Here is a 17,000-nt window from a genome sequence, read left to right as displayed (position 1 = left end):
CGACTAAGGAGTACAGGTCCTCCATTCTTCCACCGACGACACTCGACTGGTTCAAGAAGTACAATTGTGACTTTGGACAGCCATCGGTGCTCCAAATCAGTCAAAAATCGCGACTTCCACGGCTCCAGCTCATAGCCTACACAGCTTCGCCACTAATAAAGGACAACAGAGGTGTCGAAAGCTACAAAACACGGCTTCGCCAAGAGCCAAAGAACCAAATAGCCATAAAATATTCTGCAAAACCATCTAAAGTAATACAATCGCCTAATGGCCAAGATTCCTCGACACCCATTAGGTTCAAATTTTTCCGTTACGCGTGCCCAATGACGTAATGCGCAAAAGGACTCATCATGGCATGGCTAGGCTATGCCTGGCATGGTGTCAGGCTCTGAGCAGACACCTGGACACTGAGCGCTCGAGCTGAGACAGTAGATCTACAATGTACGTCACCATGGTCACAGTACGTGCGTCTAGCTACACACATGTGCACATGCCATGCCACCAATGCACCATGCATGGCATGTGCATGTGGCGCGTTTTGAGCCCATTTGATTTGTGCCGTTTTGACATGGCAACGTCTTCATTTGCTCGATGGATCCATATGGAGTGCATGCACGTAAGTCGTTCAAGCGAGGCATGCATGGCATGCCGGCAGGTTTTTATTTTGTGGACATTAATTTTTTGTTTCTTCAAGTTCAACGACTTCATGTCACCACACAGTAAAAAAAATGTTGTACCTTGCGGGTAGCTAGCTAGCTTTGGAGTTCCCATCAATTATGTTACTTGTGTGCTTCGGGTAGCGTTCCATTCACCTCAGGTGATTCGTAACTGTTGGAAGGCAGCGGCCACCTGCGGTGCTGCAACTGCAGGCGGAAGGATATTGTAGCGGCAGGCAGCGCAACGCATCACTCATCAGCACAATGGTGGGTGCTATTTGTTTAGCGTCATGTAAACAAGTGTTGGCGGCTCTCTAACTAGGCTAGTCAGGGATGAAAATATTTCGCGGTGCGGGTGTGGGGGTACTGTGGCCTGGCCTGGTGCTTGGTCGTAGCAGGTGAACGCAGTTCATATTAATTTTGCTGTTCGATATTTGTACAGAAGTATCTATTTTACATTCTTTACTTCAACAACAACAACTTCTGGCTATTATGAATGTTTTTGTGTCCAGTAGTGCTCTTCTTCTTTGCACTGTAACTTATCTCAGCCATCGGATCGTAATATTGGGCAATTGGGCAGCCCTGCCCGTCTGATATGAATGTTGTTGTTGTTTCTATTATATAATATGAAAAATGTAGATTGAGTATGAAAAATGTATATTATAATTATTATACATATCAGACGGGCAGGGCTGCCCAATATTACGATCCGATGGCTGAGATAAGTTACAGTGCAAAGAAGAAGAGCACTACTGGACACAAAAAAACTCATATTAAATAGCCAGAAGTTGCCAAAGTTGTTGTTGAAGTAAAGCGAGGGTAGGCAGTAAAGCTATACAACAAGAAAATGACAGAGATCCGTGTGGACGTCTGTAAAGGCACAGTAAAGTTCAATGATTGCTATTTTAGTCAACTTCTTAGCTCCAAGCGCTGCCTCAGGCGGAGTATTGGCAGCGGCATTGACAGTGGGGTGTTGCAAATAGTATAGAATACCTGTTGTAGTTTGCTATGGTGTTTCGCTATTGGCTAGTAAAAGGTCGTGTGCATTTACGACTGCAGTTGATCTTTACTTGATCAACCACAATGAGTGGCAATACCGTCTTCTGGCGGCCTGCCGCGAGGGAAACTTGGATGCAGCGAGCGGCGTTTTTGGTTTGCGTCCCCGTTAGTCTGGTCTACTCAACTCCCACCGCTACAGGAGCTGCATCTGCGCCTTGATCCGTAGAGGATGGTGGTGGTGTTCCTATGTGTACAGAAAACTCAGGGTGACTGAGTCTGATGCGAACTGTGAAATTAGAAAATTGGCAGTGCAACATCTAGCCTGATTGCAGACTGTTACTCGATGCAAAATGCCCATCTCGAACTGTAAACCATCCCATACTTTAATGCAAAACTTTAACAGATCTTAGTCGAATCTCGGTCAACAATCCAAATATCCAGGTTGAAGAGAAACCGTTCAGCTGTCGGAAGAAAAATCCGCAAAGCACCGCAAGCAACGGTTCTTGAGATGAATCGCTTGAAAGTTGAGTGACGATCACGGCCACTTCATGTGAGCTCCGAGTACTGTTGATATCCACTGGCGAAGGTTATACAACGGCTGTTAGCTCAAATTTAACACGCACTGTACTTGCATAATGGTCTGCCCATGCCTTCTAGAATCAGGCCAACAAACGCTCGGGGAGTACAACGTCCGAGTTCACAGAGAAGGTGGCATTTTATAGTGCTGGTTTGGTCGAGGTAAGAAACTACACATGCATGTTTGTGCTGAAATGGACAGTTTTGCGCAGCAGCTATCATATCACAACTATTTATTTTTTTATTTTTTTATTACAGCATCTCATAGCACAGTGAGAACACCGGCCAATGCAAAGAGAGAGGGTGTTAGCCAACCACGGCAAGGAATCAATGCACTATGCATCAATCAGTGGCACAAGATTTCACCTAGGGAATGTGCAGGACTGAATTTTAGTTGTGCTTACCCCCCCGGCGTTGGTATCGCAGCCCATGAGCAAATCCCCCCCCCCCCTCCCCCCATTATTCTTTCCCGGATAAACATGTGTCCCCTTTCATTCCGTCCTGGGTGAACCTATACCCCCACCCCTTTCATTCCGTCCTAGACGGACTTGTGCCCCAACCCCTTTCATTCCGTCCTGGGCGGACCTGTATCCCCTTTCATTCCATCCTGGAAGACCCTATACCCCACCACTTTCATTCCATCCTGGTTGAACATGTGTGCCCTTGCATTCCGTCCTGGATGGACCTGTGCACCCCCCCCCCCCCCCTGCATTCCCTTCTGTCTTGGATGAACCCGTGCCCCACCCCAATTTATTTCCTGGTGTGTGAAACCATGGTTTTGCGTTTATATTCTGTGTTTGTTCAGCCGAATGATTTTGCGCTCCAGTGCAATGATTTCCTTGACAAGATGAAGCAGAGCAGGTCAGTTCTGGTGTGTGTGTGTGTGTGAAAAAATGAAAAGACCAAAAATAGGGATTCACTGGCCAGAAAAAGCCACTTCATAGCTGTGTGGTGTAGACCATGCTGAATAGTGGCGGCCAATTCTTCAGCCTTGCAAGCTGATGAATGGTGCAATCCCAGCACAAGTTGCTATGGCTTCTGCTGTAGCATCGCTATCATCGCCTCCGGCGATGGGCGTCCAATGGTCCAATGGTGTGTGTGCATACAATATAATTCGGAACTACTTTAGGCTTGCCTAGTGCAACTCATATGCAGTGCCCTCGTAAGCAATGCATTCGTGTGCAGTGCCCTCGTAAGCAATGCATCCGTGCACAGGGCCCTTGTGAGCAGTGCACCCGTTCGCAGGGCCCTCGTAAGCAATGTACTCGCATGCAGGCCAGTCGTAGACAGTGCACTGGTGTGCAGTGCCCTCGTAAGCAGTCCAGTCTTGCACAGGATCTCGTACTAAGGTGGCAATGTGTGTTGCACAACCTCGCTAGGTTTCCAGGGTTCATTCTGCTACCGGCTGTGCACCCTGCTTCTGATACATTGGCCATTATAACTTCTATGTACAGTGAAACCTGTCACGGCGACCACTCGGATAAGGCGACCACCTGTGCAAACAGAGTCACAGTTTGTTTCGCATGCTTATTGTGTGTGTGGGGGGGGGGGGGGGGAGGTAAGTGTGTGTGTGTGGGGGGGGGGGGGGGGTAAGTGTGTGTGTGTGTGTGTGTGTTGGGGGGGGGGGGGGAGTGTGTGTGTGCATGCATATGTACAGTTAGGTGAGTGTGCAGGATGTGTCTGATTTCTTTCCTTGTCTTCTTCTGTAGTGCCTTTGAGCTGGTCAAGAACATCAAGAAGTAAGTCAGCATTACCCATTGTTACCCTCTACCTCATGGCCTGCCTAGCGTACAGTACAGTCGGGCGCCGAAGAACGACCAAGGCTAGAATTTCACCAAGCACAGCATACCAATGTATACACGGTGACTCAACTGTGCATAGACTGTGATACATGAAATAGGAACGGTCTAGGCTGTAGGCTGATCCCCCCCCAGTTCTTTGGCGACCAACGGTACTGTATTGCACCGTCTGTCCTCTACTCTTTCCTTAGATACCGATACAACGCTGCTTAGCCATTGGCACCCTACCCCTCATAATTCGCATCCATCTGTCCCCATTTTTTTCTACACCTAGTGTTGCCATTCTGAACGTACATCAGGCATGCTGCTGTTTGTAGACTTTTCTCCCCATTCCTCGATGTGTCCAACATGTTCCCTTCCGCCATTGGCATGATTGACTAGTGAAATCTACGGTTGAGGTAGCATCCTAGATTCCCTTTTCATCCCCATTCCGGAGATGAAATGCGATTGCTGTCCCCGGTAGGCGAGCAGGGGCATGGCTCGTGTGTGGTCAGCGTAGTCCAGTCGCCACACCAGCAAATTTGCTGTCATAAGTACCACCAAGAGTAGATGAAAACCAGAGTGTGCAGCTTGGGGCCTTCTCTGCTATGGGTGTCTGTCACGGCGGAATTCCGTGATTACATCATATTTGGTGCAGATCTGAGGCGGGAAATGGCGTAGTGCGTACAACTGAGCTGCAGTTGTGCAGAAAGAGACCAGTTTGAATCCTGCTTGTATGCACTACATCACTAAAATGATGTAATCACGGAATTCTGCCGTGACAGCAACCCATCCGAGCTGCACACTCTGGTTTTCATGTACTCTTGGTACTCCATAGTCAAAATAGGCAGGTTTGAGTATGAGGTTGCCGATGGTGCAAAGTCACCACACCATATAATTATGTACAATCTGATGCAAGATCACCACACCACAAATGCGCGAGCTACGTCCCCGGTGAGTGTGCTCCTGTGTGTGTTTGTGTGCTCTTGCAGATTCATCAGCAAATTTACACAGCAACAGGTTCCTAAACCGATTGAAGACCTGGTGGATGAGATCCGACAGTTTCTTGATGTGAGTGCCAAACTATGAGTGTGTATGGGTCTGTCTGTTTTGGCATCATGTTCATGTCTTATTGTGGGGTTTTGATAGTGGTGGACTAGGACCACAGGGAGCGCTAATAATTTAGAGGGTTTGTTCTTGAAACACGCCCGCTATTGCCTCAACATAGGAGGAGAGCTAGCAGAGAAATATGGGAAGCGTTCCATGCCGTTACTGGCTGACCATCACTGCATGGTTCCTGTACGAATTGTCGCACTTCTGTCACTTTCTCTTCCATAAACACCAAGCAAACACTGCACTTTGTGACCAAGTGCGGTGATACGTTTGCTGTGCAATGTGACACAGTCCTCAAGCCAATTTCCGTGCCCTTGCTCGTGGACATTTCGTGAGAGGTGGCACACCGCCTGGGCACACAGGACGTGTGGGTAGTGTCACGCTGCTTACTTGGAGCGTGTTGTGTGTTATTCTTGTAACAGAGGTAGTTCTCCCTGTGATCACCTGCGTTTCTGTGCATTGCTCAGGACACATCACTAGTGATTGAACGACATCCTCTATGGAGAACGGCAAGTGACGAGGAAACAATGATCGCCGCCGAAGCGCTGGAGAGGTAGGACGAATGTTGTGCTGTACTGCTGGGTATTGATTCTCTGTGCACCATCTCTTTGGTAGTCCTCCATGTGTATCTGATGTGTAAACACACTTTTCCTACCCCCTCCTCCTCAACGTACCTCTTCTTTGTCTTTCAACACGTCGTGTGTTGCTCTTCTGTGCACCTTCTCATCTTGGTGCTTCCCTCTCCAGTGTCCATTGCTCCCCTTTTCGCAATGTTGTGCTTACACAGTGCCCTCAACGGGCTGTCGCTTTCTCTGCCTACTTCTCCCATATCAAATCTCTCTCCCGCAAGCCTTTGCCTCTCCCTTGTGTCATGGCCTGGCAACAACACAGCCACGCTGCAGTGTGAGAGCATTCTCTGCACTGGATACTCACTGGGTACCGTCTCTCCATGTTTGCTGTAATACCATGCTGCAGGTACACCATGCACAAAGTCCACAAGTGTGTGTATTCACCATCCCGCGAGGACGACGCCAGGCGGGTAAGACCAGTTCTCTCATGCACAAATTCTCCCTTGGACTGCACTGCATGCGTTCACGCCTGCACCATATTGCATGCATCGGGCGTTTTGAGTATGCAGCGCATGCCCCATGGGCGCATGCACGCACACGCATGCACGCACACGCATGCACACACACACACACACACACACACACACACACACACACACACACACACACTGTACTTGCTCACTGCCAAAACTGGTCACGTGGGTCTCCCCGGGAGAGGGGAGAGAGACTCAAAGGGAATCTTGGAAAGATGACTCAATTGGCCATTGAACCACCCAACGGCCGACACCCCCTGAAATCCCCAAACTAGGGTGGACTTGAAATGATGCCACTTATGGGCTCACCACACCTCAGTAAGTGGGTGAGGACAAGGTGCAGAAAAAAGGATTGACGGCATCAGGGTATCCGTCCCGGGATCCAACTGCAGGTACCCCTGCCCCCAGTGAAGGTAATACTTGGTACTAGTGTGGGTGGCTAAATCAGAGTGGATCTGATATAAGATTCACTAGCACCATTGATTACACAAGAGTTAATCTAGCCAGCAGCAGTCCATGGTTAACAGGTATGTATACTTCAAATAGAAAGTATATGAACCCTGAAACCAACAAAGGTGGTAGGTACAACAATACACCTTCAAGCAGCCGAGCCCGTTGGCAACAGGCCCAACACTATCTGGCATAAGTGTACCCACCAACCAAACTAGCTGGCATACATACATACACACATACACACGCGCACACACACACACACACACACACACACACACACACACACCATCAACAAACAAACTTCATATCTCACTTACTACAACAACCTATTCAAAGTGCCTGACATGCTCACGGGCACACAACTATGGACGTCAATGCATTCATTCTTTCCTGAAACTGGACTATGTCTGTAAGTCCAGAGGCTTGGGTGTGTTAGCCCTGTATTAGGATGTCTGGAAGTGAAACCTGTCCAAGCCGACTGTTCAAGAGACCTAAAGAATGTGGTCCCTGTGTACAGATGGTCTCCTTGTCCAGGGTTATTTGACTGGAAAGAATATCCCTTGGTCGTAGTTGCAGTGGTAGTGACAAGTGGTTGCCTTGTCTGAGCGGTCTCAGGTTTTTACTGTAGTACTCAGTTAATCCTGATTGAATTCTTGGTGGTGATGTTTTTTTTAGCCTAATCATGTGCATGTGGATGCAATTATTATGTGTTTGTGCATGCGTGTGTGTATCTATGTGGTGTGTGTACGTGAATCTTTGTTTCACTTGTGCACAATTGACGTTCATGTACAGGATCGAGAGTTTGTTCAGCAACTCGAGTCTTTGAGTTTCATCACTCCGAATCTGCTGGATATACCATTGTCCGGGTGAGCTGAGCATTCCCTGCTGCCGTGCCGTCCGATTCACACACACACACACACACACACACACACACAATCTGGTGCATACGAATCAAGTGTTGTGGATGTTCTTTATGAGTTTCTGCCACCCTGGTCATGTGCCTGTTGTCTTGCTGTTCTGCTGGCGTATTGCTTCTCACGGCGTCGGAAGCAATTGATTGCACGTTTTTTCCATTGCCTTTGTGCCTTGATCCTTTGAGGATGGTGGTGTTCTACGGATGTAGAAAACTCGGTCTCTACACCAGTCTCATTCAAACCGTGAAATTGTTTAAGTCAGTCAGTTGGATAATGTACATGTGTGTTTGTGTCTGTGTGTGTATGTGCGTGTGTGTGTGTGTGTGTGTGTGTGTGTGTGTGTGTGTGTGTGTGTCTGTTATCTGTCCGTCTGTCTGTGTGTTCGTGTTTGTGTGATTCTTGTGTATCTACTCCTGGCACCGTATTCAGTCCTACCTGTGAAGCAGGCTGGGAAGTTGCTAGTAACCGTGAGTTTCCCTGTTCTGTCATGTTTAGCCTGTACTTGCTTCTCTGGGCCGGAGCACCGGGATGCCGCGCGGTCCCACCAGAAACGGATACTTGACCGGAAATGAACTTATTGAGAAAACCCAGTCAGCATTGAACTTTGCAGCTTAGAGAGCGTGTGTGGGCAGGCGTGTGTTTTCCGCCATATTGCCAGGTGTGTCTGTACCACCATATTTATCAAGCATGGTTTGGGTGGGTCAGCTTTTTATATAAATATGGTGATGGCTGGATTGCCCAGACCGGATGCTACACCCCTGCTACAGCAGTGTGATTCTTGCTGCACTGACTGCCACAATGTACAGCCACACAGACTACTGAAGCACCAAAACAGTGCCCCAAGGTCCTTGGGCACAGCTCCTGAGAGTGGGTACGATCCCGGGGGGGGGGGGGGGGGGGGGGCAATCATTACCCTATGGGCGAATTCAGTATCAAATGAGGTTGCATGTCTAGCTCCATGTATCATGTCTGGTGTAGTCCGGTGTAGTCTGGTGTAGTCTGGGCATATGTATTGGTAACTATCATCACCGAGGTAAAACAACAAGTGTGGGCGTGTGTGTGTGTTTTCTCTCTCTCTCTCTGTCTCTCTCTCTCCTTCTCCTCGCTTCTCACTTTGTCTGTGTCGTAGAGCTGAAGAAGATGGAGAGTTGCAAGTCACCAAGAGACAAAGTCACTTGCGTCATGAACCTTTTCACAGTCTTGTGCAAACGTATCCTCTTTCAGAGTGTAACGTTCTACCTTGTTGATGGTACAGATCTGCGCTCTACTGTAGGTCCAGTTCGTACTCATCTCAACTGATAATATAATTGCATAAACCCTCTACGCTCAGTCAAACTTCCTGTATGCTGCACGTGTGTGTGTGTTGTGTGATCAATGTGACAAGCTTACTCTACGGATTGTGGGTGCAGCTGTTTTCAAATAAGAAAGACACTCACACATGTTCACTTTGCTGGAAAAGTCACTTCAGCTGGTTGTCCATGGCTTCTAGTGCTTTCACTGAAGATGATGCTGGGTGCAGTTCTGTATTAAACAGGAAACATTTGACCTACCTGCTCGGCGAAGCTCTGTGTGCACCTACTTCGTTTCCATCTCTCCGCCTGCAATTTGACAGGAGGCTATTGCCAGCGATATGTATTTGTGTAGCACACTAGCTCTGCTGTTTGGTATGCAGCGCTTTTAGCACCTTTCTGATGTGCACTCTATCCTGCACTTTCACTATTACTAGGTAGGGCTGTAAGTCTTGATTCTCAGGATAGCCAGTGAGAAGTTTAAGAGGGGAATACGACTAAGGTGGTGGCAGCGTAAAGGCAGATAGTGAGCTGTGTTCATCTTGTCGCACGGATGGTTTCCTTGACAATGTTTCTTGGTTCCAGTGTTGGTGGATGTCGGCTCAGGGAATGCAGGTGAGTGCCGGGTTTGTTACTCCCTCTCGCCCTATCAGCCTCCCCCCCCCCCCTCTCCCTCTCTTTCCCTCTCTCCTCACGCCGTCTCCCTCTCCTGTCGTGCTCTCACCCCTCACTCTCACCCGCTCTCTTCTACCCTTTCTTTCCTCCTCCCACTATCTTTCCCTCTCCCTCTCTTTCCTTCCCCCCCCCCCCCCCCCTCTCTCTACTCTCCTCTCACCCCTGCCCCCCCCCCCCCCCCCTGCCAACACCGCCTACAGCAACGGCGTACGCCTGCATGCCTTTCCTATTTCCAACCTGCAAAACCTAGGCTTTGCTACCCTGCACAGTAGGGAAGTACTGTGCATACATAGAAATGAGTTGGGCAATCACCTAGCACCCAGGCATGCCCTTGTCCAGTCATAAAGCTAGTAACGTTATTCTATGCTTTAGTACCATTGAAAGACGTGGTTGGTTGCTACATACTTACTCTGCTTGTCTGGCTTTGGTTGTAAATTTGTGCCTGGCTACTTTCTCTTCTAGAGTTTCCGTGTGATTGACTGTGTGTGTGTGTGTGTGTGTCTGCGTGTACGTGTGTGCGCCTGTGTGCGAGTGCATTCTTGTGTGTGTGTCTGTGCATGTGTCCATGATTGCTTCATTAAGCCGGTGCTGATGACCTCATGCCCAACGTCATCTACATCATTCTGAGAGCAAAACCTGCGCATTGGTTCTCCGATGTACGCTATATACAGAGATTCCGACACCCTGGTCGACTCTCTTCTGAAGCCGGGTACTACATGACACAGATGGTAAAATCCGTTGATCCCCGAGCTGCAGAGAGTGCTCAATGTCAGAGACAGAGCTTAGTACATAGCAGACTCAGCGGAGGACGTTCAGGTTGGTTGTAACTCTGAGTTTCATGCCGCTAGGCAATCATCAGACAACTGACTCAGTTGTCTGATGATTGCCTAGCGGCATGAAACTCAGAGTTACAACCAACCTGAACGTCCTCCGCTGAGTCTGCTATGACACAGATGGTATGTAAACTGTTTTTTTATATTTCAAATCTAGCCGTTTTTGGGTGGTAAATTTTGCTGATAATTGATTATGAGGGTGCATCCAAAGATTCCGACACCCTGGTACCCTTTGTGCAGGGACGTCGGAAGGTATTCCGCATTGGTGTGGTCATGAATGGGTGGAGGGTCCAGAGGGCCCTCCCCCTGGAAAATGTTAGGGACATTGTACCCAAATACCCTATATTCCTTTGCTCCGAAGATGAAATTATCGGTGTGGCTTTGACAGCACCTGCCGCACTGGTTCCGACGGTCCTGGTGTGTGTGTGTGTGCGTGTGTGTGCGTGTGTGTGTGTGTATGTATGTCATCTTGCTTTGCAGATGGGTGCCGTTGCCTTTCTAGAGAAGGTCGAGGCGCGTCACCTCTCCCTGACCGAGGCGGAGTTTCAGAAAGCCAAGCGCGGGGAGTTCACACCACCGACAAGACCTCCACAAGAGAAGAAACGGAGTCGCAAATCATCTCCGTCCACCGAGGATGAGACACCGGTAGGGCCATCTAGTACTACTGGCACAACGGCCTCTGAAGACGTCCAGGCAGCACAAGCGAGTGCGGAGCCGACTACAGAGGTACCAGAGTTGTCCAAGCAGGAATTTATCAAGAGTAAGTGAATTGCAGGGCGTTCGCGACAGCGCATGGCAAGGTTTTGGTTGGAAGTTGAATTTACTGGTCCGATTCAGGGCATTTCCTTTGTTCTGTTTGTATCTGTCTTTCTCCTTTCTCTCTCTGTCTCTCTCTCTCTCCCTCTCTCTTTCTCTCCTCTCTGTGTGTGTCTCCTTAAATTTTATCCATCATATTTGTTTGTTTTTCTTTCTCTCACGCATGTCATCTATGTACTTCTCATTGCATTTTTGTTCAGGATTGTCAAGTTGTTCCACTTCAAGTGTGAACAGCACCAGCAGCAACCGCTCAAGCACACACTCTGCAAGTTCTTCCCCCGCTGTCTCTCGTCGCCATCGCTCGGACAGCAACAAAGGCAACCACCTTAGCAACAGCGGTACCCCTTCGTCCACCTCACCGGCAATGGCCGCTCGCCACGTAATCACCCCGACCAGACAGAAGTCGTCGACGGGCTCGGAGGCTGACGTTCGCGATGGAGTCACACCGACAGCGTCAGCATTGCCGACTGAAGGTAGCAATGATGCGTATTCCATTGCCATTGCTGCTAGTGTGTCAGCAAGTGATCGTGCCGCCGAGGCAGCTATTCGCAAGGTTTCCACTCTAGCACCAGGTACGTCGTCATACTGCTCCAGAGATGCATGACTGTAATGCCTTTTGATCCGACTTCATTACATGTACTTTGAGGTATGCAGTTCAATGTGCTATTTGCTGGGAGCAACTTACCCAGTTGTTGGGAGGGGACAAAACAAAGATCCTTTGGTCTGTCTGTCTCTCTCTTTCACCATATTTTTGTCTTCTTGTCTCTATCTCTCTCTCTTTCTCTCTGTCTCTCTGTCTGTCTCTCTCTCTCTCTCTCTCTCTCTCTCTCTCTCTCTCTCTCTCTCTCTCTCAGTCTCCTTATTCGTAGCATTGTTGCACAGCACCCTCCTCTTGAAAAGCTGACTTGAATGCATATCGAGCTGCTGCAGCAGTCAATCCTGCATGTTAAAATATTTGATTCTTCTGTTTCTATAAGTAGATTATTTCGCATATTATGTGTTTGCCTGTAGATCTTGACCCTTCCAACCCAATGAGTATGCTGTCTCCTCTTACATCAGTGACTGGTTCTCCTGTCCCGGAGGCTGGAATTGTGGAACGTTTCCTGAACTGCAAGTGAGTGACATTGGACACTGTATGGTTGTTCGTATGTAAGTGTGCGTGGGTGTTGGGGGTGTGTGTGTGGGGGGGGGGGGGGGAGGGAGGGAGGAGTGCATGTGTAGTGGTGTGTCAGTGTGTGTGTGTGGGGGGGGGGGGGGGGGGGGCCCAAGTGCATGTGCCGGTGGTGTGAGGGGTACTGGCAAGAAGTCCTTCTCTGGTCGAGATTCTCTTGCTAAAAATTGTTACTCTTGTGGTGTGCATGCATGTGTGTGTGGGTGTGTGCGTGTGCATGAATGCGCGTGTGTATGTGTACGTGCGACTACGTGTGTGTGTGTGTGTGTCTGTATGTATGTATGTATGTCTTAGATTCAAGGAGATGACAGTTGGCGACATGACAGAGCTACTGAAAAGTAAGTACAAGGAGAGACAGTTTGTGTATCCCCGTAGCAACTGCCGTTAGCCAATTGAAAGGCTTGCAGAAACTGAGATTATTTGTAAGAAGGAGTTTGCTCCCCACACCGGAGCTCACGCTATTCCGCCGACTTGACTTGACACTTGACTGACTCACGACTGCTATCCAGAGCACACGAGAAGTCCATCGAACCTTCAGTGTGGGGAGCAAACCCTTTCGTACAAATCATCACCCAAGTCGCAACCACTATTTCGTGAGATAATTTGGCTGACATAATGATCATAATTCCGCTGTTGTCCTGCTTTGCGTGCTCAGACTATCGGATATTGGTGCACAAGTACAGCACACTACGTGCTCAGATGGCCACGGTTAGTGCCACCTCCACCCAGGCCAGACTGCTGGAAGCTCAGCGCTGTGCAGCTGCCAACGGCGGCGGCGGTGGTGGTGGAGAAGCAGGAGTAGCAGCAGGCAGCACCGTGAGTTCTGCGACAACGCCGGCTGCCGCCGTCGCCCGGCAGCAATCGTCCAGCAGCCGTCTCTCCAGCACGCTATCGCCAGTCAGCAGTGCGAGTAGCAGCAGCAGCAGCTCTGCCAACCAGAGCATGCCCATTAACGCACGGAGCAGTGCTGGTGGAGGCAGCAACGGCAGTACATCTGACCCCAGCAGAGAGAGCGCCCCGGCTGGTGGAGACGCGGTATTCATCTCAAACCCAGCCGCAATGCTGAACTAGCTCCAACGCCACCGCATTCCTCACAAGATTAAAAAACAAACATATACCTATCAGACTACTTCAGGCAAGCAGTGAAACGTTTCCCCTTGTTGTCCCATGCTTAGAATTTCACGTCCTGTTTTTCCCTAGTGATTATCCAAGTCGGTATCTTAGCCAGGAGTCTTATAGAACCTTAGGTCTTGACCTACCAGACGCACAAACAAAGGAAATGTCAGTGGAAAATATTAATCTAGTTTGACGCCTGTTCTGAAATGTAACGACATTGTGGGAACAGGTAAATGTATGGTTTGACCAAGATTGTCCTTGAGCTATTCAAATGGCAACGCGCCCAAATCTAAGACCCCTGTGTGTTTTCCTCTTTTTGACTATTGAAAAAGAGTGAATAATTCTACACGGTATTTTGTGGAATTGCTTTGGAGGAATTCCGTCACTACAGACGTTCGAATATTATTGGCACCCTGCGGGAATCTTTGCTTATTTTTTACTAAGGTTATGAAAGGAATGCTTGCTTTCCACTACTTTTCACCGCACGGCTAAATTATTATTATCGCCCTCTGCATGTGCGTATCCTGCTGTTTCCCCTCTTGACATCATGTAATATATTATTTGTTTGGATTCGTTACTCAGTCCCATGCAGCCACATTGTTTTTTCACGAGATAGCCACAAATCACGATGGTGCGAATGCGAGCATATACAGCTAAACTTACTTGTCTAAAGTGACCAGGGGTGCATCCAGAGGTCCTTTAAAATGTGATCCTCGTGTACAGGTGGTCTCCTGTTCCGGAGTCAATAGACTGGAAATGGAAAAATGCATCCCTTGTATCAGTTGTAGTGAGAAGTCTGAGCTTCACACCTGAAATGATTGGTCAACCGCCCTCAGCCAATCAGAGTTCAATAAGTGTTTTTTTCTTGGCCTGCTGATGGCTGAACTCTTGTTGTTTTGGGACGAGGAAGGAGATCACGATAAGCCGGAAAATTCTACCGGAGGAGAAAATCAAAATTGAAAAATTCTTGGCCAGCCTGGTTTTCTTCTTGGCCTGCTGATGGCTGAACCCTTGTTGTTTCGGCACGAGGAAGGAGAACATGATAAGCCGGAAAATTCTACCGGAGGAGAAAATCAAAAAATCAAACCCCGACCGCCATCCCCTCCTGGAGTGATTACTTTTATAGCCTACCCTAGCTCTGACTTCACACCTGAGATGATTGGTCAACCGCCCTCAGCCATGCAATCAGAGTTCAGCAAGTGTTTTCTTCTTGGCCTGCATGCTGATATCTGAACTCATGTTGAAGAAAACACTAAGCCTTCATGAACTCTGATAGGCTGAGTGCACCAGGAAGGAAAAACAAGCAGGGAAATTCTACCAGAGAAGAACATAATTAGTGGTCCTCGTGGACAGGTGGTCACCTTATCAGAGTGGTCACCTGGACAGGTTTCACTGTAAGCGCAAAAGGGCACACGGCAATAAGCCCATTCCGCATTTCCAAATATGGAAGGTATGAGTAATGCATGTAAGTACACTGGGATCAGCAATGCACTGTTCATTGTTCAACACCCCCAGACGACCATGCCCAGGTGGCTGTGTGGGGTGTTATGTGAGTACACTGGGATCAGCAGTGCACTGTTCAACACCCCCAGACGACCATGCCCAGGTGGCTGTGTGGGGTGTTATGTGAGTACACTGGGATCAGCAGTGCACTGTTCAACACCCCCAGACGACCATGCCCAGGTGGCTGTGTGGGGTGTTATGTGAGTACACTGGGATCAGCAGTGCACTGTTCAACACCCCCACACGACCATGCCCAGGTGGCTGTGTGGGGTGTTATGTGAGTACGCTGGGATCAGCAATGCACTGTTCAACACCCCCACACGACCATGCCCAGGTGGCTGTGTGGTGTGTTTACGGTACAGATGACGTCATTGTGCAATGGGCTTGTGGCAGCCAAAGCAGTGAAATGGGGCAGGAGGAGCTAAAGCAACCATTGGCCACTGTACTGTGCCAGCACAGCTCATACACGCCAAATGGCCGGTATGTAAAGCTGACGTTCCGTCATCGTATCAATCCATTGTCAATTTTCAGTAATGCTGAAATGTAGCAGAATGCTGTATGTGCTAGTAGGGACAGTGAGGGCACTCCCAGCTAAATGAATACTTAAATTATTGCCAGAAAATGCATACGAAATCAATCATGAAATCGAATGAAAGGAAATTGTCAATTTGAGGGGGGGGGGGGGGGAAGAGCAAAAGTTCGCACCAACAGCTACTAGAAGTATCAAAGCGAGAGTCGCGAATTGAAGTGAGAATGAACAATTGGTGAACTTTGCCCACTGAGGCAAGCATTTAGAAATGAATTGAATTGATTATAGAGCAGTCAGTTGGAGACCGGAAGGGTGAAAGGAAATTATTTCGGAAATTAGCATGAACCAGTCAAAAATCGTCGCAGAATTGAAAGCAACCAGAGAACGAGTGGAGACATTGAGAGGTGCACCCTTTCAGTCAGTGCTACTATGTGTGTGGGAGGGCAGGGAAGCGTCAACTTTGGTCCGGGGTCCGGGGGGAAATACCCCTCATACTTCAAAGTAGAGTCGATCAATGGATACAATATCCGTGTGCATGTATACGATTGCTGTATGCGGACGTACACGTAGGTCAACATGTGCCTGTCCTTCATACACAAAGAAGAAACTTGAGAAGTTGCTGGAGGTTGCCTCGAAAACAGCACTAATCACTTGAAGTTTCCGTACGTCTCGAAGCTGGCTATGTAGTCAAGCACTGTGTTGTAGATGAACTTGTATTGCTCCTGAGGCAATGGCAAGAGAGTAGCGCACAGCAAAGCAGAAAGACAGACGTGTTAGAATCGCATACGTGCGTGTGCACACAACGGTTCTCGCACACAACCCACACACGCTCACATCCGCACACACACACACACACACAACCCACACACGCTCACATCCGCACACACACACACACACACACACACATACTCACACATACACACACACACACACACACACACACACACACACACACACATACACATACACACACACATACACACACATGCAGATATGAATAGGACTACCAAATTCAAACATAGCCCGACGCACAAGTAAGTTTCTTCTGAACCAACTATTATGCAGGTAAAGCAGACACGCCACTCATGACTTACGGATGATTGCACACATCCTGCTCTCTGCATCCTCATCATCTTCGTCATTTGAAAGACGTCCACGGAGTTCTCACTCTTCGCACGGTCTATAGCCGAACTGATACCAATGTAGGTTCCGGTGCGACCTGATCCGTTGCTATAGTAACCACAGCATAAGAGTGAACAACAAAATGATAAGTACTCGGATGGTGAAAGGAATTGGGGGGGGGGGGGGGGGGGAACACACCCATTCCCATAGCGGATGGGAAGCCCCGGAAAATATTAAAAGGAAACGAGGAAAACGGTGGGGCGCGACTAATGCGTTAGACTTTGACTGTTCAAAACTCAGTTTAGTTGGTGAACTCTAAAGCATTACTTGTGCCCCGCCGTTTTCCTCGTTTCCT

The 17,000-nt window shown here is 48.7% G+C and overlaps 2 protein-coding genes across 2 annotated transcripts in view; one reads left to right on the top strand and one right to left on the bottom strand.

Moving 5' to 3' along the window:
* Positions 1–725: 725 nt before the first annotated feature.
* LOC135830071 (uncharacterized) lies at positions 726–14,149 on the top strand. The gene is made up of 17 exons (XM_065342458.1): positions 726–923; positions 2,313–2,393; positions 3,037–3,092; positions 3,941–3,970; positions 5,002–5,080; positions 5,590–5,675; positions 6,098–6,161; positions 7,470–7,543; positions 8,021–8,058; positions 8,721–8,801; positions 9,466–9,495; positions 10,138–10,283; positions 10,869–11,148; positions 11,405–11,776; positions 12,216–12,318; positions 12,670–12,713; positions 13,031–14,149. Exons 1-17 carry the CDS (start codon positions 921–923, stop codon positions 13,444–13,446), a joined length of 1,983 nt encoding a protein of 660 aa, XP_065198530.1. The 5' UTR covers positions 726–920; the 3' UTR covers positions 13,447–14,149.
* A 1,330-nt stretch (positions 14,150–15,479) lies between these two features.
* Positions 15,480–17,000, bottom strand: part of LOC135830100 (receptor-type tyrosine-protein phosphatase alpha-like) — a gene marked incomplete at its 5' end in the record, with an annotated part of 14,229 nt that continues 12,708 nt past the window's right edge. Inside the window, 2 exon segments of the mRNA XM_065342489.1 lie at positions 15,480–16,245; positions 16,618–16,753. Coding sequence (XP_065198561.1) covers positions 16,171–16,245; positions 16,618–16,753 — 211 coding nt within the window.

Source organism: Sycon ciliatum, chromosome 13, assembly GCF_964019385.1.
Source record: "Sycon ciliatum chromosome 13, ocSycCili1.1, whole genome shotgun sequence".
Taxonomy (NCBI): Eukaryota; Metazoa; Porifera; class Calcarea; order Leucosolenida; family Sycettidae; genus Sycon; species Sycon ciliatum.
The sequence above is the reverse complement of the archived record's forward strand: the minus strand, read 5'-3'. Positions and strand labels throughout refer to the sequence as shown.

Bases quoted from the DNA above. Each gene is read 5' to 3' on its own strand.
- LOC135830071 (XM_065342458.1), top strand. The intron at 8,059-8,720 runs GTGAGTTTCCCT...TCTGTGTCGTAG, and splicing joins CTGGGAAGTTGCTAGTAACC to AGCTGAAGAAGATGGAGAGT. The intron at 8,802-9,465 runs GTATCCTCTTTC...TCTTGGTTCCAG, and splicing joins TTTCACAGTCTTGTGCAAAC to TGTTGGTGGATGTCGGCTCA.